Raw genomic sequence first — 25,085 nt, forward strand, 5'->3', positions numbered from 1 at the left:
CAGAATGGCTTTTATTCTGTGCCAATCATTGTATAAGCAGATGAAGTTTTAAGTTTACATAACAAAATCGTTTGAGCCCAAGTTTGGCCCACATCCCCCATCTGGCCTACATACTGCATGAGTAGCCCACCCCTGTTTGCCAGACCTGGGCCACAAGTAAGCCATGGCATGTCAACCAAAGGTGCCAAAGGAGACCCACATTTGTTTTGGGATATTTGGGACACATTTGCTATTTTCCAAATTGGCTCACATCCATTTTTTCTAGGCTACAAAAAGGCCTGAATTGCCACGTCTTTGCCCGAAGTGGCCCACATCCGTATGCTATCTCTGTGTTTAATATTAATCTGTGCATACATATACAATTTCCAAAACTTCTCCTTGGATCGATAAAGTATTTACATATCCAAGAATACAGTCATCCTTTGTCTTCATTTTCTGTAGCGTTTGTGATATCTGTATCTACATCGATGCGCTCAGCCTGCAGCCCCCTCTGTAAAGGAAACACTGACCTGACTTCCCCCTCCTGATTTGCCTGTGATTTACATTTCATACACTTGTGACTGTGAATTCCCCTTCTCATCATAAAGGGAGGGAGATGTGGTGTCAAGCTGTAAACAACAGTGACAGTCAACACAAGCAGTATATCAATTCAGACAACACTCCAACCTGCTTACAATAAACCTTCACAGAACTGGTTTGAACGGTCTCACTTTACATCAAGGTTTCTAAATGACGATATAATTTCAAAGCCTAAAGGGGATCTTAATAAGTCTTTAATGTAATCTTGATATCCTCAGTTCGATTTAGATTTTTTTAAGAAATGCAAAAGTCACCCCAAACACAAACTTTGTGTTTAAGTTTAGTTGAAGAAGAGAAAGGATGTTTTGGTTCTCCCCTTTATCATCTCTCTCTCTCTCCTCCTTTGCATTCCTTTCTCTATTTATGCTTTCTTTCTTATTACATTTGCCTCCTTCTCTTTCCTCTCATCTCCTTCAATCACTTTTTCAGGGAATGTATATTCGGTTTATTTCCTTGTTAAACGCTAAATTTCAAACTTAAACAAGTGGTTAAAATCCAACAAATCCAAAACAATGTGATCAGGCGACTGAAGCTCCGAGTTCAGTTGCTTCATTAGATTGTCTCGTTTCTCCTCCTTCTAAAAACCATGAGGGTCTTTCTTTGGAGCTCCTGTGTCCTCTTGACGCTCGTCTACTTCATCGACAGCTCACACTGATCATCCAGAGCTGTAAGGTTTGATTGTCCACTCATCCTGGCTCTGGATAATCACCCCATCCTTTCTGGCTCAGTTTGGCAATGTCGTCCAAAGTCTTCAGCTCAACAGCCTTGTTGCTCTTATCATAGTCCCATTTTTCCAGAGGTGATTGTGATGACCTTTGTCTCTCTCTCCCAGGTCTGTTTGATTCCATCTTCCTTCTCTCTCCAGAAGCAGTGACCCCTTCTGTCTCCACCTGCTGGACAGGCAGAGCTTCTCAGAGCTAAACGTCCTCCTCTCTGTTTTTGAGTTTTCTCTCAATTTTTTGAGTCCAGAGGCATCATCAGGTTGTTTGTTTTTTCTGGACTGAATAAGAGGAAAACCGAAATGAAAGTGGGGTAAACACAAGTAGAGTGAGTTTGATACTGAAGTTAGGGAAGAGGTTAACAAAGAACAGGACCCTAGACAAAGGTGAACAAAGAATAACAATGTTCAGAGTCGCAAATCTGATTTAAAAAAACAGACTGCATGAAATTAAAAGAAGAAGAGGAAATTGAGGGGTAAATAAACAGATCATAAATGTCCACTCTTTGTTTGAAAACATGGTGCTTTACTATATATACAGTAGACATGTTATCTGCAAGGGCTGCAGGGACTGCAGAAACCAGCTGATGGTCCAAAAGCTGCTTCTTTTGTTGTAAAGACTTCCGAGCAGATTTATTTTATTTTCAAATTTCACTTCTCTAACTTGATTTCCTCTACGAGATGATTTCTAGATAAGGGAAGTCATGGCATTTGATAAAATTAGATTAGACCATAGCAACTGCTGTGTTTGTATGGCTTTGCAGTGGGTTAGGTCATTTGTTAACATCAGCCCTCTCCGGTCGCCCTCAACTCCACCCTGTACAGTTTATTCACCTAAAGACCGACATGTATAATCCATGTATCTCCACACAGATAAAACTGTTTAAATTCCTCTTTCTGTGTAAGAGCAGATATAAAGCAAATAACACAGAAACAGAGAAGTGGAACTGAAGGTGGCTGAAGGACTAATAATATTCATCATCATCACTAAATATATAACAAAAGATGATGATCGTTGTTATTCATTAGAGTTTCTAAGAGTGACTGTGACTTGCAGATTGCTTTGCACAGGTCTCCTTTGGCATAGACAAAGTCTCTGTGAAATAAAATGACTGATTGCTATTTATGATTTTGTGTAAGACTTTAGCTTTTGTTAAAAACATGTGACAGTAGTTGTTTAACCATAATACAGACCAGCTCTCCCCCTCACTGGTCACACATACCAGTACGCCCTTCTCTGTAATAGAATAGAATGACATTATGAGAGCCACTCTATTCTGGTGCGTTCAATTTTCATTTTAAACTATTATATATTATATTATAAAATGCTGCTTTCTCATTGAATAAATGTCTTAATGCTTCCACCGACCGGGAGAATATAGCCTGCTGCTCTCTGCACGTGACTGAGCTGGCTTTTTTCCTCATATGGACACAAGATGGCGCTGTTACTTGTGCTGCCAGCATGCAACAGGTCTGCTGGAGGAGCAGCTGCGCAAGGATGGGGTTGAGGGATGAGTACTGCAGAGGAGCGAAGTCATGTGGTGCGCAAATGTTTTACATTTCATGTCTTGGTGTCTTGTGCATGTGATTTTAAAGTTATTGGTTGATTTTCATTTCACTGGCCTCTAATAGAATAAATCCTAAAACTATCTTGCAGCTTTTGTTTTTTCAGATTGGACAGAGAATTGCTTAAGATGTGATAGTTTTCACTCAAGTCAACCATAAAAAACTTATTTAATTAACATTGTTCTGTAATATACCAAATTCTGGTTTTTGCTTCATGTTTTGTTCGAATGCTGGAGAATGAAACTACACTATCAATGTTTAGCTCGGTTGTGGTTGTGTCTCTTTTTTTAACACGACTGGGCCTAATTTGCTTCTCCCCACTGGTGCGTCAATCTTCACACCGATTCGCCACCAGTGGATGTCGTTGTTCCGCCCCATGGTGTCACCCCCTCTTCAAGATGAGCTGACCTAGAGCTGTGCCAAGCGAGATCCGATCCGAGGAGAGAGAGAGAGAGAGAGAGAGAGAGAGAGAGAGAGAGAGAGAGAGAGAGAGAGAGAGAGAGAGAGGTTGTGAAAAGAGCGGCAGGAGGAGTGGGACTTGCTATTAGGACACCAGCGCCTCTTAAATCCAGCCGCTCCTCCTTTTTTCCGCAGGAGATTTGAGGAAACAAACAAAAACAGGAGGAGCAGTGACAGAGAAAAGTAGACTTCCACCTTTTTTATTTCTTCTCGGGTAAAAAAAAAGGTTTCATATATTATTTTCTACAAAACCTGACGTTTGTGTGGATGATCCTTAGAATATATCAATGACAAAAAGGCATGCGTAAAAACCTTTGCCCCTTCTTTATTTGGAGCCTGTTTCTGAATTAACAGGATCAACAAGCATTCTCTCTCTCTTTCTCTTCCCTCATGCTCACCCTCTCCTCTTCCTCCAGCAGGCAGAGGCACCTTGGACACAGAGGGACCGACACCATGAGAAAGGCTGCGGATGTTGCGCTGTCTGCGCTGCTCATCCTGGCGCTGTCGTGCCGGTGCGCCCTCGGCGGCTACGGGATGAGCTTGTTCGCGGCGCAGACCTCCCCGCCGGACCCCTGCTACGACGAGCACGGCAACCCGCGCCGATGCATCCCGGACTTCGTCAACTCCGCCTTCGGGAAGGAGGTGAAGGTGTCCAGCACCTGCGGGAAGACGCCCGGCCGCTACTGCGTGGTCACATCCGCGGAGAAGGGAGACGAGAGGACCAGGAACTGTCACTCCTGCGACGCCTCGGACCCCAAGAAGTACCATCCTCCGGCTTACCTGACGGACCTCAACAACCCGCACAACCTCACCTGCTGGCAGTCCGAGAACTTCATCCAGTTCCCGCTGAACGTCAGCCTCACCCTGTCCCTCGGGAAGAAGTTTGAGGTCACCTACGTGAGCCTGCAGTTCTGCTCGCCCCGACCCGAATCCATGGCCATTTTCAAGTCCATGGATTACGGTAAAACGTGGGTACCCTTCCAGTTTTACTCGACCCAGTGCAGGAAGATGTACAACAAGCCCAACAGGGCCGTGATCGCGAAGCAGAACGAGCAGGAGGCCGTGTGCACGGACTCCCACACCGACATGTACCCCCTGACCGGCGGGCTCATCGCCTTCAGCACGCTGGACGGGAGACCGTCAGCGCACGACTTCGACAACTCCCCGGTGCTGCAGGACTGGGTGACGGCCACGGACATCAAGGTCATCTTTAGCCGGCTGCACACGTTCGGCGACGAGAACGAGGACGACTCGGAGCTGGCCCGGGACTCGTACTTCTACGCCGTGTCGGACCTGCAGGTCGGCGGGAGGTGCAAGTGCAACGGGCACGCGTCCCGGTGCGTAAAGGACAGGGACGGGAGCCTGGTGTGCGAGTGCAAGCACAACACGGCCGGGCCGGAGTGCGACAGGTGCAAACCGTTCCACTACGACCGACCGTGGCAGAGAGCCACAGCCCGGGAGGCCAACGAGTGTGTGGGTAAGTCCATCCACTGTCCCCCTCGTCCTGGAGCGGCTGTCTCCCTGAGCTGAGCTGAGGATGCATTTTATTTGTTCTGGTTGATCGAGAGATAAACTGTGAAATATATCGAAAACAAAACGAAGCGTTGTTAGGTGGAAAGAAGCAGGGAAATGCAACATTTTTCGAAACAGAAACATGCTGTTAAAGGTCTTTTGGATGCAAAAGAGAAAGACAATAATTATACTCTATAATTGTGAATAATTATAATAACAATACAGTTAGGTTTCATGACTAATCTGGGAGTCATTTGACAAATTCCTCTCATTAAACTCAAACTTTCCCTTTAAACCGAGCCGCAGCAAAGCCCCATTTTCCCCCTGATATTGTGGCGCAATTTTTTAAAATGAAGATGTAATTTAAAGTGTTTGGTGTGGTCGATGTAATTTAGTTTGGTGCAGGCCATAATGGAGGCGTTTAAAACCACATCCAACGAGACCACAGAATCGAATCATTCACAGGAAGGTTTCTCGCAGAGCTCCCCTTAACTGCTCCGTTAAAACCATACCTTCCTTTCTTTGAAGTCTATTTCACATTTTATAGATGACTACAATTTTTTGTTATCATTGAAATATTCAAATAGAAAAATTACAATTTCAATGATACCACAATTATAAATAGTTTTTGTTTTTTACATATATTGCAATTTGTAATTTGTATTTGTATTTGTTATTATATTACTAAATATTCAAATTAGAAAAATACAAAAAATACTCCAGTAATGCATTAATTAGGCTTTAAGGCCTGTTAATTAAATATGATTAATAATTTAAATGTGGATATTCACTCATGGAAATGGGCTGATGATCAGGCCAAGGCAAGAATAAGTGGAACACACTCAGACACATGGACACACATTAATAGAATAAAGTATATTCTGCTCTTAATAAAATAGGTGTGAAAAATATTTAAAGTCAAACATCTGCACATTTTTTTAACCTAGTCTACTTATGTTGCTGAACAATGTGCGTGATAACCGGCACGTTTATCCAACTGTCCAGTGATCAAAGTAGTGTCAGTCGTTTGTTTTATTACCACTTGGCACATAAAGATTATATTGGCTGCAGATTAAACACACACACACACACACTTAGACACACACAAGGCACAACACGGAGCCACTTGTCGTACAGAAACCTGACCAGACTGACAGATTAATGAAATGACTGAATTATGTTTGCTGTAAATCTTGCAGTGAGATTGGGAGTTTTGTTGAAAAGTCTTTCCAAAGTGCTCCAGAGTGCATTCTATATTTGAGTGTTCTTCTCATCTTTCTTTTATGATCCTTTTTGGGCTGAAGTCCTTGGAGGAGTTCCTTCCTCCACGTTGCAGAATAACACCGAGCTGCAGTAATTTGATGTTTACGCGGCTCCTGCTGACAAGGTGTACAACAGTTTAGAGAAACAGGAGGAGAGATGGTTAGATGTTGATGACACAGAGGGCTGAAACCCAAAACCTCGGTGACTCCACACAATCACGGACACGGTCGTCCTGCAGAAATCAATTCAGATCCCCCTCTTCTGTCTTTTTTTCCATGTTGCTGCAGGTCTGCAGGGAGCGAGGCTCTATATTGTTTGAGAGCCGCGGCACATGTCAGCCACTTTGACACGTAGCAGCTGTTGAAAAGGGTTTTGTTGCCTGTTTCTAAAGGCTCAGGGAGGTTCTGACTGGCAGATGTGAATGTGCTGCTAAATCAACAGGAGCGGTTCGGTGGAGATATCTACATTCAGTACTGTGTGACTGGAGAGGCCCAGTGTCCGGCCTCGGAAAGGAGTGAAACCGACAGGGTGTTTTTATCCCCTGTGGATCGTGCTTATCATCGGGTAACAAATTGAGAGCTGGCTTGTTTCGTACGGAGGTCATTCAACCATACTGATTGACCTCTCCCCTCATTATTCAGCTTTTATTTCAAAACAAGTCACATGTAGTCGATCCCCTAATACAATTTCATCGATTTAATGTAGCTGAATAAAAAAATTTAAAATCCTTCACATAAAGAACGCAAATGGAAGAAATAGGCTTTTTATTTGTTTGAATTAATGTTTAAAAAACGCTGTTGAGGCTCAACTCTTAAATTCATATCAATGAACTGACTTTTACAAGCATCCCTGCCACTTAAGCTTTTAACCAGACCAGCTCTCATTTGGTACGTCTCACACAGGAACCTCAAAAGTCACTTCCATGCTGTTGTCAGGGAAGAATCTAAGTTAGTGACACTGTGCAGGTTATGGAATTTTTGGAAATGTGTGTGAATCACAGTTTTAGGGACGGAGAACGACGAGCGGGTGCAGCGGGTCGAGTTCAGTGATCAGACTGAAATCTGAGTGTGTGTTGCGGCACCCCACCTTTAATACAGCACCCTCAATGTCACTGGACTCTCATAAGGATGCAGTCATCAGGAAAGTGTTCAATAAAAGGTCTGGCAATGGGAAGGGAACTGCCGCGAGCTGCAGACTCTTTGGATATTCCTTTATTCTCCACTTCTACTGAAAAACAATCAGGAAAAAAATCCCTCAGACCTGTCTCTGTTCTTATGTTGAAGGGCACTTTCCCGATTGCTTCCATCTGGATATTAAAGAACGCTCATGCTCCTGAGTGTGTGCACCTCAGTCCATTTGGGTTATTGAGTCCGCGCAGCCAAGGGAAAGATTCTAATTCAAATAGTTGCAGCGCCACAGGCACAAACGTGTCTCAGTGTCAGTCCAGAGGTGGTAATCTGAGTTTGCAGCAAAGCTAGACGGAGCTGTCGTTGTTTATGGAAGCACAATGGCCTGTCAGAACGCCTCACTGGTGTTATGTTGCCTCAAGTCAAACACGTGCAATTACCAGACATGCCAAATTGCAATATTTGACTGTTGACTGCAAAACAACTCAACTGGCTGCTTCGCTTACTTGACTTAATAATGGACATTTTACTTTCTGGCATGTAACTCTTGCTGCACACAACAACGGATATTGCACCATCCTCCTTCCTTTAGCCGCCATTTTCACAAGTTTGAAACTACTCTGGGGGTCCCCTCCCTTTCCGCTGCGAGGCCAAGATGGCGAACGTTGAGAGTGAGAAGTGTCCGGCCTTTCAAAGTAAGTTTATCACTGTTTTCAGAAGTCTATGTTACGTATCGGTCATCTTGCAGAAGTTATCGGTGTGAGCGCACTCGGGGACACGGAAGTGTGAGTTTGGAGGTAACGCAAACTGACACACAGGAATAGTTTCACCTACAGTATGATGAGTACAGGCCGTCTGTCAGTGAGTGAGCTCGTTCCATGCAAATTAACCTTAAACGTAATTTGTTTTCATATCCTCTCGCTCACCCAGTCTCAGGCCTGTGCAGTTTGCTGGGTGGGTTGGGTGGAAAGTAAAAAGAGGTGAGAGTGTCTTGAATAATTCAGGAAGATTAGGAGGACAGCTTGAAGGCATGCAGAACGACAGGACCGGCACTGTGCTGCCGAGAGAGGCCTGGGGACGGAGGGAGGGGCTGGAGATGGAGCAGGACGACAATAGTGAAAATGAAAGAGACGCACGTAAGTCAGGGGGGGGGGGGGGGGCACGATGAGGGAAAATGTGTGCGAGAGAGAGACGATTGGGGTAATAAAGGGGCGGGAGAGTGACACTTCCATGGCCAGTGGGCTGCTGAGAAAGGAAGGCACCTTTTTCTTCCTATCGTTCAGAATTCACTTTTACTGTAAGAACCTTGCCACGAAATTCAACCCCAACCTGCTATAGCTGTTTTGACACGATTTGGAAAGATCTGCTGCTTGTTTTGCCTCATTATATCACAGTCTACACAGCAGAGTGCACGGAGCTCAGACGCTCCCGGGTGCCGTTCACAGGCGTCTGACTGACAGGAGTAAACTCGTGGAGCAGAAAACGTTGACATTGTTGATTTGAAACCCATTAAAGTAATTGAGATTTAACGCCGCAAACACTTGCATGGCAAAAATCTTAAAAGTACTTTTCACGATTTGTGATATGTGGGTGTGTTTCCAATGTGAAATCATTGGGAGTGAAAATTGCTATGTAAAAAAAAAAATCCAGCATAGCTTTTCTGACCGCCTTGATAAGACGTAAATGTTAACTCAAACAAAACGTTCCAGCGAACATTTGCAAACACTTAAAAGCAGATGTGCCGACCCACTGAGGTTTGATGGTGTGTTTTTCTTATCCTCGTGGATTACTGCCCAAACCTTAATGAGGTTTCAGATCATAACAGACCTACATAAGTGGAGTTTGATAGCAGCAACAGTCGATTTTAAGTTTCCCTAACAGAATGTAAAAGAAAATGTGTTTGCTAACCACGTGTGCACCAACTTTCCGTCTAGCCACAAGGAGAGATCCTGCAGCAGAGAAGGTAGAAGTGGTATAGACCTGAAGGCCTTCAGTCACATGTGATTTGCACTCGTTGTACTGTATAAGCTGTTTGCAGACATGAACTCAGCCGTTGTCCTTCACATGTGAAGAACGCAGCAGGTGAGGGGCGGGGCCTGGGTATAGTCTGCAGGAGGCAGGACTTATACATTTGTGACGTATAAATGCAGTTTTGTTTGTGGCACATTGAAACCAGCGAGACCCCCTATCACCAAAAGCGCTCATTGTCTTCTGAAGTTGACATCTTGGTGTGCATCTTCTGCGTGTACACTTTCCTGTAGCATTCTCCCATGGAATCACTCGGACATTTGACTCTGGGATGTTCAGAGCAACTGACTCGGACATTTGCACTCTCCAGCACAGACCGTCTGACTTCTGAACCTCGGTCCACTTCGGTCTGACGGCAGTTATTGAGGTGGCCCAGTCTGCCACAGGTAGAACACTGTAAAGATATGTTTCTGTTCAACAACCTTGGATTTCTGGCTCGGCCACATGTTCTCTCACATTTTGTTGAGTGTGGATTTTTCCTCTCTGATTAGTGAAGCTGAACAAAGCAGTGATGCCTTTATTCAAACTGCACGAAGTCCGATGGAAAAACCGAGATGTTCTACAGCCTCTCGTCAGGTGTCTCCTGGCTGCCATGTTTGTTTGGTACCTGCCGGACACGACTGAAGGGTCTGGTTAATGTTTGAGCTGCCCACCGTGTTCCTTTCATCTTCAAAGGTGCCGGCAGGATGTATTGTTGGTCCCGGTCACGGCAAACAGAGCTGGGAATAAACTGACGGAGCAGATTTTGCACTTTGCACTGTCTCACTACTGACTCCTCACCTTCACTTCTTGAGTGAGCGCTTGTCCCACTGCCATACACACCTGTAGGCATGTGCACACACACACACACACACGCAAACACACACACACACACACACACACACACACACACACACACACACACACACACACTCGTATTTCTTCAGCTCTTTGGTCACCATTTCCAACAGGGAGTAACGGCCTTTCTCTCTTAACAAGAGCTCTTATCAGTATTTATGGCTCTTTTTATAAACCGCCGGAAAAAGAAGTTGTGCACGGTCCAGACGACCGGCTCACTCATCTGTCTCAGATGTCTGTTATATCTCTCAAACATGAGCATCACACCAGCACATACTGTAAACAAGGCTAAACAATAACTGTAAGCAAACACAAGACGAGCAGAAGAGATACAAAGACACATGAGGACGTGCAGTGGGAAGGGAGAAATTATGAGTAACTTCTCTGGAAGCATGTTATTGATCACAAGAGTCTCTTTATTTTGGTAAGTGCGCTGAAATGTCCATGTGTGGCCGGTGCCCCTGTGGTCTCATGAAAACTTGGAGCGCGGGTTGTTTTTGTTACTGTGTGCCAGATATTTCAAAGGTGGTTGCATTTCAAATTGAAGGAAATGGAAGTTTAAACTTTCAGCCTTGGTTAATATTCACAGCTGTCACAGTGCTAAAAGACCCTTCCAACAGGCCGGTGTTCATACTGATGGGGCTCCAGCACAGTTCATGAGCTGTACTTCCACTGATAATAAAACAGTGTTTAGACATCGGGTTGGTTTTTTGTTTCTGAAGCACATTTTAATCCTGAAATCTTCTTCATGTCCTGATAGCCATCAATAAATAAAGTCCTCTGAAAAAAAGCTGGATTCTGTGGCTCTCACAGGACTGTAATAAACACGACCAATCATTTCAATTGACACTAACCGACCTTCGGTCAGAAAAGTCGTCTTCTAGCAGTTGTCAGTGCACGGTCATATGTTCTGGGGCGTAGCTTTGACGAGAGGGATGGTTGTATCGGTTACACGTTTTCAAAGTGTACTCTGCTCTTGCTAGTTTCCCCAGCAATACCAACCCTAGCTTAAAGGGCGATTGGCTGCAAATAGAATAAACAGTCCTCTTGGACCAGAAATGGTCCATAAGTCTGCGTAAGTGGACAATAAAACCATTACGCTTAAAGGACTTTAATAAAACTAGGGCTTTGAGCATGTCTGCGGCCAGATGCAGTGAAATCACGGCAGTGAGATCATTCACGATCACAGCACTTGATGGAAGCAATTCATGTGACAAATAACGCAGATAGTGTTGAAGCGTTGGAGATCTTGAAGCCATTAATGTCAAGTGTTTGGCAGCGGCTCATTGTGAGATGGAAAGTTTGGAGCTAGTTGTTTCTTGTCATGACGCCGGTTTCAAGAAACATTTCATTTTTCATGGAATTTCAGTTTTGCACAGATTATAAATCCTGACAGGCCTTTGAAGTGTGTGAATGAGTTTATATATATAAAAGAGAAAATGTCTCAGGGTAATATAGAGGCAGGTTGTCATGTCTGCGTCTGGATTTGAGCTGAGAGAGAAATACAAGCAGCGCTGCAACCATTCATACAGCGACTCCACACTAGACCTGTAAGTGTGCATATTGTCCAGTGGTAGTCTCAAGTGGAACAAGATCATTTTCATTCGGAATCCATTTTACTGCCTTTTGATGACGCTCAGGTTTCACTTCTCGGGGTGATGAAATGTGGTCGGCTGTCAGAAAAAGACTAAAATCCCTCCTGAAATTTCACAGCCGGGGAGTCTGTTGTTCAAGTCAGGGTCCTTTGGGCAAAGTGAACATTTCTGTGGCCGCGGCTTCATTACATTGCTTTGGCTGCGACGTGTAATGCAACACAGATCCCGCTCCCAGCGCGAATCTGCATCTTTAGCCAGCATCATGAATGTGTGTGTGTGTGTGTGTGTGTGTGTGTGTGTACGTGTGTGTGTGTGTGTGTGTGTGTGTGTGCAGGTCTCGCACCAGGAGTGGAACCTCACCCTTGGTTGTTGGGAAACGGTTTGGTAGGAAGCCATGTTGCGTTGCGCTTCTGGCCCCTGGCCTGCGCTCACTTCCTCTTGTCACCCTCGCTGGTGCTTGAACTCGACTTTATCATAACGTCAGAACATTATCACAGTGTCAATGTCTAAGACCAGAAACTCCGATCATCACTGGTATCGTCATCCTCATATTTATTATAATCTGATTCATTTCGGTTACATACTGCTCACTGGCGGATCTAGGAATTTTCTAAGTCATGGGTCGTAAAGATGCACATTAAAGTAATTCCTTGTTTACAATTGAGCAAAGCCACACGTCTTCTTTGTTCAAGCACATATTGTGCAGTAAAAAAAAAATTATTCAAAAGTCTTCTCAAATTCTTTTATAAATTTATAAATTGAAGAATAAAAAAACTTCCCGACAGGAGTCAAGAGGGGCGAATCAGATTTCAGCAGGGGGCCTGTGTCGCTCCACCAACCATTCAAACACACAACTCAACAAGTTGCTCATCATGTTTAACTCCCACAGCAACAGATAGACACACAATGCTACCTTCAGTCTGAATGAAGACCTCTCTCCGTTGTGTCTGTCTTCGCTGGCAGTGGGACTTCAAACTAAATTTCTCTCTATTGCTGTGTGTGTGTGTCTGTGTGTCTGTGTGTGTGTCTCTTCATTGTGTCTCCCAGTGGTTCTATACCCAACCAGTAATTCTGTCCACGACGTGAGCAGCTCCTCGGTGCCTAGGGAGACCTCTGTATCTGTTAATGAATTAATTAGTGACTTGTTGCCGCATTGAAAGCTGAGGGCGGATCTGTGGGTTTGGCACGAACCGCGGGATGAGTGTGAGAGAGAGACAGAGCGAGACAGAGAGAGAGAGAGAGAAAGAAAGAGGTGTTTTGTGTGTAATGGAAAGGTTTGGCTTGAGTGGGGACCAGATGATTAGGGGTAATTAAAACCCACGGCAGACAACATCAGCGTATGTTCACACATTAGACACAACACACTCCAGCGCATCACTCGTCAGCTCTATAAAACACAGCCGGCCTGCGTATCGTATAGATGGAGCTGCCACATCAACACAACGTGGAGTAAACCCTGGGGGGGGGGTTGTCAGATTGTACTGGAAATGAACAGCAGGAAAAGTTTTCATGTCAGGTTTCTGTCGTTTCCTGGGAGTTTCCAGATGCGTCATAATAAGTTGTAAATGTAACACTCAGAGATTGTCATCATTTTGTGCTGTCAATGTTAAAACGCTAAAGAAACTTAACTGCACACACAGCAGAAAAGTTCAATAACGCAAAAGCCAGAATCATTTGGAAATGTCAAACATTGTCTTACGTTGAAGGCACAATCAGTTATTTGAGCTATTTGAAGTGACATCACTCGAGGCAATCTGTCAGACCTCAGACTCCCTCCGAGGCTTCGTCTGACTTTCCTCACATGTGCAGTCGCACCCCCCCAAGACCTAAACAGACTTTGATATGTAAAATTGGTTCCACCGGTTTGTGCACGAGCTGGCATCACTGGTTCATGCAGTCATCAGGTCGGAAAACACGCCGTTAGCACGATCCTGAGTCACTGCTGTCATAAACAGGGCAGAGGGTTTGCTCTTGTTAACAGGGGGGGGGCCATAAAGGGACCGGTAAACAGGGTCGGAAAACACAGTGTTAATGTGCGTGTGTGAGAGAGAAAGAGAGAGAGAAAGAGAGAGAGAGTGCATGATTACGTGCATGTGTGTGAGGCGATGAGTGTGCTGGCATTAAAGCAGGGAGTGTGTGTGTAGGTGCATGTGAGACCCGATCCCGGGGCCAGCGGTGCTGTAGAGCATCAGGGCTGATGACCTCAGCACCTCTGTGTGGCGGCAGGTTACTGCACACGGGGAGGGCGAGCGCCAAAGCAAACTCAACTCTGGAGGCAACGACAGAGCGAGCCAGAAAGGTAGCAAGGAAGAGAGAAAGTAATTTTTAAGAGGAGAATGGCGTCTTCCCGTGGATTCATATTCATGAGACTAACAGTAAAACCTTTGCATGTTTCATTCCTTCTCCTACTTTGATACAAAGACATCACAACAAGCTCTGACGCTGGCAACGTGTGGTGCGACGTTATGTCGCAATTCCCAAAGTCTGTTCACACTTTAGCGTGAAAGCCTTGGCAAAGCTTGTTACGACAAACTCCCGCTGTAGCTGATAGCACCGCGGCGGCATCATCAACACCATAAAAAACACTCGCATCTGTCTGCGTGAGGGAGAAATAAAAGAGGAGGAGGCTTTTGTATTTGCCGCAGCTCAAGGTGAAAAGTCCTGGCCCGAACCCGCCTGCTGACAGTCACACCGCCGGCCGACAGGACCACCGAGCAGCAGCGTGAGCACATCGGGCCCGGAGCAGGGGTCCTTAACACTCACAGCTACCCGCGATTAATAGTGGGATGATGTTACACCCCTGCATAGAAGCCTGCTGCGTGGATCAGAGCCCCCCCCGCTGTTCCTGAGGCGCTCTGTCGTCATCTGAGTGAACTGCAACCAGCTGGAATCGGCCTCTCTGGAGCAAAGTGTCTGCAGCCATTCATTTCCACACTGAAGATGCAGAGGAAGCCACAGACCCACAATTACTCTTAACTAATATTGTATTGAGTTGATTACACTTTAATGTGTTCATTTCTGTCTTTTCCTGCATGACACCCTCACTCTCTCTCTCTCTCTCTCTCTCTCTCTCTCACAAACACACTCACATACACACACACCCAGTCACAGAAAGCACCTGTGACAGATCAAGCAGTCAAATAATTTTCATTGTGCGTCAAATATGCTCACACACTGCCAAAGAAAAAACCTTCTGGAATTCGTCTTGTGTATGTGCGCGCTGTTAAATAGCTGAAGGTGATTTATCACCAATGTCTTTGCCATATAAGTCATTGCACACACTGTGTGTGTGTGTGTGCGTGTGTGTGTGTGTGTGTGTGTGTGTGTGTGTGTGTGTGTGTGTGTACCACAATCTTGCATTGTGGTACCCTAATAATCATCACCCACACTGTATAGTGCATTCTAATCCCAATCAACATTTAGAATCCATTGCTCATATTGTTAATGGCTGTAATAAGTACAAAGGACTCTATATTGCACGCCATGACCGCATCGTCGATCTCATTTCCTGTACTGTTAAGGGAGTATTCCCCCCAAATGTGTCAATGTACAAACACTCTCGACTAATGCCAGATTGGTTTAACAGTTCTGATGATGTGTTCTGTAACATCCCTAACACCCCTGATGTTGTTTTCTTGGACAAGGTTAAAAGGGAGGTAGAAGTCCTTGAGGTAGCCTGTGTCTATGACCTCTATATGGACATAGCCTTCCTTGACAAGTTGACCAAATACCAGCCCATTGTTGCTAAAATGAGAGACCTAGGCTATACATGCAAGCTGGTAATATTGATATTTGGAAGTCTGGGGCATGTCCATAAGCTTTCGGTCAGTGGACTACGACTGGCAGGACTTAGTAAGACAAGGTCTAAACAACTTGCAAAGGTCTGCTCTGTATCAGCTGCTATAGGTAGTCTTGCTGTTTGGCGTAGGAGATGTTTCTTGTACCCATGAGTCACTAAGCTGTATTCAACCCCTGAGAAATGTTTGAATCCTTTTTGTATGAATATGATTGGTGGATTCAAATAAATTATTTAAATTTGTGTGTGTGTGTGGCAGCCAGCAAGCAAGTCACCAGGGGTTTGTAGCCACGGTTGTCATGGATGCCAGCAAGTCACAATTGTGTAGGTGTGTAAGTGTGTGTGTGTGTGTGTGTGTGTGTGTGTGTGTGTGTGTCGTCCGGGGTTGCTGATTGTTTAAATAACCAACAGTTATACAGGCAGCCCAGAGACACACATCAGTTGTGTATCTTTGCTCTTCTCACGGAGGAGGCCGCCTGTCGGACCAAACCCGACGGAGAGTAAAGCTGCGTTCACAGGCAGCAGGTTGACACAGTTGCACAGAGACATCTCAGTCAGCAGAGGTCAGCACAAAGTGGACAGATTTACAATAAACCCGAGGAAAAGATACCCAGCATGCAGTGCTCCCTCTTAGGTTGATATGTGTGATTTTTAATTGAAGGCATCTTTTTTGCCGTTAGGGTCTTGGCTGTAAAACACTGACAATAGAATCATGACAATCCCAAATGAAATATTTCAACAGGTGCTCAAATGTTCTCCTGTATTTTCACACATTCAGACATTCCAATCATCCAATCATCATTTCAGTGGTGACTGGTGTGTGTGTGTGTGTGTGTGAGTGTGTGTGTGTGTGTGTGTGCGTGACTGCGTGAGTGTGTATTTGTTTGCTTGTGTGAAGTGGAATGCAGACTTGTGAGGGGGCACTCGGGGGGAAAGTTTGCAGGGTCATCTCAATTTGCCAGGGGTGATCCCGGGTTAATCCATCACTCATTAGCTCTCACAGATAAGACACATTAGTGGGGTGAGGGGCTACGAGTCCACACTTTCTCTTTGCCTGGCTTTCTCATCACTCAAGAATACACAGTGTTCTCCCGAGACACAGAGAGAACATGTAGACTGGAGCCAGGCCACAACACTTTATACCTCCTTTGTAACCCCCGGCTCTGCTCCCTCTGGGACAATGCAGCCAATTACTTGGGCTCAAAGTCCGGCGGAGAGCAGAGGGAGAAGCTCAGCAAGCAGCGGCCTCAGCTGATTCAGCTCCTCTGTAGAAGGTCCATTATGGAGGGGGCGGGGGGGGGCGGGGGGGGAGACTATAGAGGTGATAGAGAGAGATGAAGGGGAGTGAGCAAAAGAAAAAAAGAGTTGGGAGAGAGATAAAGACTACCAGTAGTGCTATTTAGATAGCTTCCACTGCTGCTGCTGGGTCCTGGTGGTTGCAGAATAAAGGCATGTGTGTGTGTGTGTGTGTCTGTGTGTGTGTGTGAAGCTGACTATGTCATCAGGTCCCCCTGCAAGTTCCCACTCTACTTTCAATAACAAAAGGCTCATATCACTAGAGGATGACAAAGCAAACAAATGGGCCTAATGAGGGGGGTCGATAAGGAAATTACAAGGAAATTGAGTCATTAACGGTAATATTTTTGTTATGAGATGATAATTCGTGGTGAAAATTCATTTCCAAAAAGGGCCCCTCGCGTGTTTTCCTTTAAAACACAGAGAAGAAAAAGGAAAGCTTGGCCTCAGTCTCTCGTCCTCTCTGTCTGTCTCTTGGTCTCTAACCTCAAGAGACACTCGCAGATACTGAAATGATTACGCACCAGGTCTCTGTAGATCTCCAGATGTAAAGAAAAAAAAAAGAGCCTGGAGAATTCATTTTGTTTTGGTTGGTTCTCGTAGTTTTCTCCCGTGCAGCCAGGACAGGTCGTTGGTTGCAGATGAAAGTTGAGTTGGAGCGTGACGGATGGCTGTCGGGGGTGATGGTTCTCCTGTCTCTCAATGTTTCTGAGGAAGACATGAAGACTGGGGTGAAGAAAGAGGTGGATGGAATGAAGGGGATGGAGCTCAGCCAGAGGGAGCTGTGAAGAGGTGGCTTGCTCCCAATGCTCTCCTCCTTTCACCTCCTCCTTCCCCTGGTGCTTCAGAGCTGTGGGCGATTGAACAGCAGCCGACACAGACCCTGCCCTTACTTATTTGTGGTCCAATCAAAGTTAATGTTAATAACTTGATGGTTTAAATCCACTCTAATAATTTCATTTAATTTGGTTTCCAGAATAGTTTCTCAGTGATCCATGTGGGTTAACAGATAGAGACGTACTCGGTCAACGGCAGCTGGTTGTTTGAAATGAGTTGTTGCTGGTAATTGATTTGTTTGAAATGGAGTGCCACTTATAATATTAACAGCAGAACCTTGACACTAGAAAAATATTGCAGGTTTCTCTCTTTTAGCAAATTTACTGTAATTTTGACATGTAATTATTTTTGAACTTTTTGTTGTGCATTAGGGAGTAAATCTGTATTTGCAATTATAGCAATAAAAGTACTCTCCACTTGCTTAATCATGGTTATTAGTTCTTCAACCTCTCATATTGGACTGGGGACCCAGCTTACGACAATACAGTGACTCATTATCACCTCTTGAGGTACAGAGTGGTATTACGAGTCAGGACAGTCAGGTAGCTAGCAAGTTGGCGTGCTAACTTCAGATATTTCTTCTACAAAATACATAGACGACTTCGACATCCCTTCGAAACTGTTATGTCTCGACATTCTTGATAATCTAATATATTTTTGAATGTTTTCAAATAAATGTTACTACTTACATTGCCCCTTTAAGATCCACTTAAACAGATGACTTAGTCATTAGTCTTAAAAGTACATCGATGTGATGATGAGGATTTGTAATGTGGTTAAAAAAAAAGGTAACCGTCATTGGGCATTTCCAGTAACCTTTTTTTGAGACGAGAAATGTGGATTGCCTCATCAGAAAGTTTGCCAGCAATATTGTCAGACAATCCACTCCAGAGCAAATAAAGCTCACTTCAACAGTTTGGTCTTTAAAAGCCTGAGAGATTTATCGTTGTTTTCCCGTGTCAGCCACCTCTTCACTACACACAGACTCACAGCGGCACAGCTTCCACTTTTAGAAAGAAAGACAGTGTCTGGTTTCGGAGAGGGGTTTCCATGGCAGTGGGCGGGAAATGAAATTAACTCAGAGCCTCAATAACAAACAAGGTCACTGAGAAAATAAAAAGTGAAGCGATTTGCAAACAAAGATAGAGAGAAAAGAGAAACACAAGAGAGGGACTTAAGGAGAAGAATAACAGTCGTTAGTGTTTGGGTTGCTGCCTCCGCCGGTGACCTCATCGGAAATGACACCTCTCCTGCCCACACAGGACTTCAGGGTTTCAGACACAACATTGTAGATTTTCTTTTTTGATATACGAAACAAGTTTTTTTTTTCTTCGATAAATGTTCAACCATAAAAACTTGGTAAATGCTGGCTCCATGATCAAGTTATTCTGTATCATTAGTTGTGGATCAGCCCTCTACTGCTTCGTAAAATCAGCTGCGAGGTGTAAAGACAAAAAAGAAAAACCTGGGCCGAAGAAGGTCAAAGTGTTTTCTGAAGTCATTTTCATTAGATTGAGTTTAAGTGGCCTATTTGATAATTACAGTCTATTTTCCTGGCTCACTGAGCAGCGCAATCATCCTGTAACTGAGAGCCAGTCTCCTGCCAGAGCAAATATAAGGCAATATCTGCACAATCAATAACACACTGGGGGTAATATTATAAATTAGATTTCCCTGAAAAGCACAGTTTTTCCTCAGCCAGTGCGCTCAGGATAGGAGCTGATACAAGATACAGTCTCTTTACACAACATCCTCACACTGAGTATTTGTTGAATCCTCCTCCTCCTCCTCCAGCCAAGCAGCATCTCTTGTGATTATGCAGAAATGAGTTAGCCCTGTTGCAGTGAGGTGGAAAGCGAAGCCAGAATGTTGTGTTAGTGATCAGACGTTGACGGGTCAAACAGCTTGTGCGTGGCCTCAGAATGAACCGTGTACTGAAGACCGCCCTGGAAAACACAAACAAGGTGGCAACTGGGAGGCAAAACTGTGACGGCTGAGGGGACAGCGATGGGTCTGACATGTAGAGAGGCCCGACAGGCAAACGTGGACCGGCCCAGATGGACATACATCGTAAAAATGCCTTATATTCCTCGAGGGTCAAAGACGACTTAGTCCTCTAGCGCTAACCCTGTCCCCTAGTGGTGATTTTTCTGTTGCCTACAACTAACATGAAATTACAAATATTTTTGTAGAAATAGTAAGACTAAGCATAATACAATTTATATGGTAAATTCTACTGTTTACAAAACTCTTTTATTTTGTCTTTTCCACCATTTAAAGCACTCCACGGTACAGCCCTCAGAAGCAATGTGGAGGTCAGTGTCTTGTCCGTGGAAATGTCCCCTCTCTACCTTCTCAGCAACACCTATCTTGACGCAGTGAGGAAACGTTTAGTTTTGTATTTGGGAAGTCATGAATACATTGATACTAAATTATCAGCAAACTTTTCACACGCAGCTTATTTATTTTTCTGCCAAAATATCAGATCTTGACACATCGGAAGGAAAAAAGCTATCGGCTTATTCCAGGTCTCATGATTACATTTTTAGATTTAGTTTTTCAAGAATCTTTATAACATGAGCCAGGATAAGTTTGGTATACATTTTCATGGAGTGACACAAATATAACCTGGGATTGATTCTCTTTACTTTGAATCAGCCGGACCTCCCGGACTGGGATCTTCCGTTATCCATACACTGTACCCCAACAATCAGAAGCAGCAAAAAACACCCCGCTGCCTCCTCTTCATCCAGGAGTGTGTGTGTGTGTGTGTGTGTGTTGAAGCTCTGCACCTTTGGATGCTGCAGCACTCTCAAAAATAAAAAGTGTTGAACTTTTGTCCTCACCTTGTCTGAATAAATCCTCATTTGAAATGAGACAAGAGACAACTAAGGCCCCCCCCCCCCCCCACACCCATCCCCTCCTTCATTTCATCGTCCATGTGAGAGGGAGCATCAGTAAATCCTCCACTCCTTTCCCCCCGACACTGTAGCAGAGTATCCTAGTAGTTTTATTCAGAAAGCGCTGTTAACCTTCTGTTTACTTTCCTTTCAGCCGAGATAAATCTTTCTTCGCTCCCTCTGTCGAAGTTTCCACTCACACTCGCTATTATCTGAAGAATAACAACCATTGTCTCCTGTCAGATTATTAGTGCAGGGAAATTGTGCTTTCGCTCAGTGTGTGTCAGCCGTTTGCTTGCTCTGGCAAAGACCAGTCCTCCCCTCGCTAATTGCCTTCTGCCGATGACTAAACTACAATGAGGTTTTGGGTTTCGGGATCAGAGGGGTCTCTTTTCCTCCATCTCCACTTCCCCAACTGTATCCTTCCTGCCAGAGTCACGAGTGTCACATTTGGTTACAGAAGATATGAATTCCTCTTGGAAAAAGAAACAACTTGTATGGCTACTGTTCCAACACTGCAACCAGAGAAGTGAACCTGTATACACGTGTGTGTGTGTGTGTGTGTAGGTGCATGGTGCATATGTACCAGTGTGCACGAGGGCCGGACTCGTAGGGAGCGGTAGGCACTCTGCCACGTCAGTAAATGTGGTTCTGGAGGAAGTACAGCAACAACATCACTGCTCCATCAGTGTCAGAAACAATCTGCATGGACCAAACCAGCAGCCACAGCAGCCGCCATATTAAACTGAGCCCTGTCTGCTGCAGCTGCTGCAGGACGCCACGCGCCCGTCTCTACACTAACAATGAATCACACTTTACACAGGGATTGGCACACTCTTATTCTTAAAGGAAGCTTCTTATAAAAAACAACGAACTGGTTCTAATAATGTAAATTATATTAGTATATTATATTAGTATCTATAAAGAAACATTGACAAAATAATAGTGAAGTGACAACTGAATACCTTTTTAAGATATGACTGCAGAACCACTATAACTCAAAAGACTGCACACTTCCACCTTGCTTTTCTAACCCTAACCCTAGACCTACTGTCTGCCTTGTTTCAGTTGACCTTTCAGTACAACCACCGATCGTATGTCATTACAGTGGTTATGGAAAGAGAATTAAAAGACTCATTTGAGGACATTGAGCCTGGGGAGTGAACCCATCACTGTTATGCTTGCGAGCTGCTCTGGAAAAAGACCCTGTTTGATTTGCACTTGCAGCATCTTTCTCCTGATGGTTCTGGATTAGGACTCGTGATCTGAGTTAGAAATAGCAGGACTTACTTCTTTTCAGAGCCCAAAGACAACATGTTCCATAAAAGTGATGCATATGCATGCACAGACTCTGGCCACGCTCTGATCCTTTTGATCCTCTCCTTCTCTTGGAAGTCATTTCATTATTTGGCCTCTCTGCTCCTCGGTGTAACTGAGCGGGCGCTCACTTTCCCCACGGAGCTCCAGCCATGTTTATATTAAGCTCAGGATTAAAGTCTGTACTTTACCAGTGGATCTGACAGATCGTACGAGATAACGATCAAGTTGCCAAAGAATTGCTAATTATTGCTTTTGGATCCGTCATTAATCAGAATCAGAATCAGCTCCCGCAGCACGTAGGTATCTGCTGAGTTCATGTTGTCAGTCACTGGTGTTCCCAGGTCATGCTTCTCCCTCGATCCAATAATGTGCACAGATCGTCTTGTTCCTCGTTTCCTGTATATTTTAGACATTGGCTTTTTTTCGGCCACAGGCTGGCAAAGTGAGCGTTTCTGGTGAGCTCATCCCTCCACATGCGGCTCCGTGCACTCTCTGCTCCCTCTTTCAAGGAACTCGTCTGCGTGGTGTCAGAAGCGCTGCCTGCTGCAGGCCCACACACTCCATTTGTTACCCAGAGCGTCCACTTTCAAAGTCCAGAACACGAAGCGAGTGAAAAAAACAAGCTGATTCCTCACCTGCTTCCAAACACACTGTGTGGTTTAGCAAAAAGGGACGTGCGTAGGACATTGAGGAATTCAGGTTAAAGTTGAAGATGTGCAGTGTTAAAAATGGATGAGAACAGAGGACAATAAAAAGAGAGAGGGAAAAATGAACAGAGGACAATAAATGTGTCACAGAAGTGAAGGAGCGAAGCTTTCGATTTATGGCTTCCAGCAGCTTCCTGCTCACTCCCTGCTCTGTAGACTGTGCTTGACTTGGTGGCAAGGAGTCAAAAATGTACAATGCACACACACACGCACACGCACACACACACACACTGACGTCTTCCGCTTCATCATTCCCCCACATGCAGCCGTCTGCATAAAGCCTTTAAGGCCCCGACTCAGTAGAAGTGCGATATGCGCCGAGATGATGAGTGACTCCAGGTCCTGATTTGTCTTGGCTGACGCAAATTTAAATGTCTCCGATTGCCTCGCACTGACAACCCAGCCTGGACGTGTGTTTACACCCGGAATTAAACTGTAGCTCTACACTCACACACCGCTCCTAAAGCGCACAGTGACTTATTTTTTCATGGGCGGCTTTTTTGTGTTTGTATACTTTGGCCATACACACTCCATCCTATAGGGGCTTTATGATACTGTACATTTAGAGCTGTGCGGAGGAGAACGCTCCATGATTCCTCTCCTGGTTGTCTTCTGTGTGGGGGTAGGCCAGCTTCTATGTGTTTAAAGCCTTTTGTCTCATGATTGGAGGACTGTCATTCACCAGGAATCCGATGATGTTGACATGATATGTTTATTTGTTAAAAGGCCACAAAAAGGTCAGGTGTAGTGTAACTTGAATTCATGGTGAGATCCATCAGGAGGGATGGACGCGGGAGAAGGCGAGGGATGAATCCATGGGGAAGAGAGTCAGTTTTGAGATTTATTTATTTTCCGTTCCATCTCTCCACTCCTCCATCCCCCCATTTCAACCAAGTCAACTTGTTTTTCTTCCTCTCCTCTCCTAACATCTCCTCTCCTCTCCTCTCGAAATATATCTGCATCAGGGAGGGCCCAGTTTTTCTACGAATAAAAGGAAAAGAGGAGGAAGAAGAAGGTCATGGCCCATTTTGTGTAGTAGTATCTTGGTAATGGGGACTTGAAAAAGGAATGTATGGGGTGTGTGTGTGTGTGTGTTTGGTTGGTGGGGTGTATGGAGGTCAAACTGTTCACACCTGCTTAACACGGCCATGTTGCTGTGGTTGCTAATGAGCCGTCAATACCATGGATTTGAATTTAAAGCCCATGTATTTTTTTTCTCTGATCATGAGCCCCACCATGTTAACTCAGTTCTGTAAATATGTCGACATTTTTTTAAATCAAAGAATTATTCCTTATTGCTGTGTTTGTTAAAATGTTATGTGGAAATAAAAAATACTCCTGTATCTGCCCCTTTGGAAGGATGCGCACCAAAATGTAATGGGTTCAGTCTCTGCCCATGTCCCATCCTCACCAAGCGTGTGCTCCTGCTCACAAACACACAAGTGAAAACATGAACTCCTTTGCGGAGGTTAAAATGAAAATTTGTAATATCTAGATCGAGCAATGCATCTTCATCTCAGTTGAAGCTCATGATATCTGATCAAAAGCTCCAGAATACCCACTTCTCTTTCGACTGCTTTGTCAACAAACTATACATTCAGGACAGGGTCCAGTTGAAAGGGAGGAATTCCCAGACAACTATCTGTATCAGTCATTTCCATCATATCTTCGACACTTCGGAGAAAAATTTATCCAGATTGACTTATGCAAAGTGCATTTTATCAGGGAGTGGAAAGCATACATGTTGAAATAAATCCAAGTGAGCGTCTCTGTCTCGTCCCTAATCCAAGACTCATCTGCTTACCCTCAAGGCTGAGTCAGTCCAATATGGAAACACTTACCCGAAGCAAGGTAGGGAGTGCCCCGTCCCACAGGGCTCTTATTCACGGAGTGGAGGTAGAGAAAGTGTTTGAAAAGAAAACAAGCGAGCGAAGGAAGAGAGAGACGAGGCATTACGACGGCTGATGAAGATATCCATGTGTCTCTCCTTTGTCTCACGCATGGAGGAAACCCTCGCTGTCTTCTTCCCGCCCAAAGGGACGAATTAACTCCTCTAATCTTCTAATCATCTAATCTTCCGACTTTGTTTATTTTCTCAGCTCGCAGCCGCCAATCAGTGCTGGCCGACTGCGATTCTCCTCGAATACGCCGGGTTTAAAATCTTTGCTTAACGTTGTCGGAGCAGAGTGATTGCCTTAATTGCACGGGCCGTGGGATTAGCATGAATCACAGCGATATGCGGAGGAGCGTTAATTAGCGGCAGCGTAAAGCTCCATCTCATTGTCTCACACTGACAGCGCCCCGGCCCATCCCTGCCAGCCTCGGGGCCGGCAACGCACACGGCGACCTGCCAGAAGCTGCGTGAACCCAAAACACAGTCGAGTTCGCTGGTCCCATAGAAACCAAACTCGGCGGGGTAAATAGACTGGAGGTGATGTTTGACAGGCGCGGGGGGAGCCCGTGTTTCAGGGGGAGATTCGGAGGATCTGTCTCGAGTGTTTCCGACGTGCATCTTCTCCCGTTCGAAGGCCCGAGCGATTGTTTG

General features: G+C 44.9%; 1 protein-coding gene across 3 annotated transcripts in view; it reads left to right on the top strand.

Moving 5' to 3' along the window:
- Positions 1-3,328: 3,328 nt before the first annotated feature.
- The window catches only part of ntn1a (netrin 1a), a 58,123-nt gene continuing 36,366 nt past the window's right edge, over positions 3,329-25,085 (top strand). For all 3 annotated transcript variants that reach the window (XM_062387427.1, XM_062387428.1, XM_062387429.1), the window contains exons 1-2: positions 3,329-3,536; positions 3,739-4,799. In XM_062387427.1, coding sequence (XP_062243411.1) covers positions 3,776-4,799 — 1,024 coding nt within the window. In that variant the 5' untranslated portion in view covers positions 3,329-3,536; positions 3,739-3,775. The remainder of the gene's footprint in view (positions 3,537-3,738; positions 4,800-25,085) is intronic.

This window comes from Platichthys flesus, chromosome 5 (assembly GCF_949316205.1).
Source record: "Platichthys flesus chromosome 5, fPlaFle2.1, whole genome shotgun sequence".
In the NCBI taxonomy this organism is placed as follows: Eukaryota; Metazoa; Chordata; class Actinopteri; order Pleuronectiformes; family Pleuronectidae; genus Platichthys; species Platichthys flesus.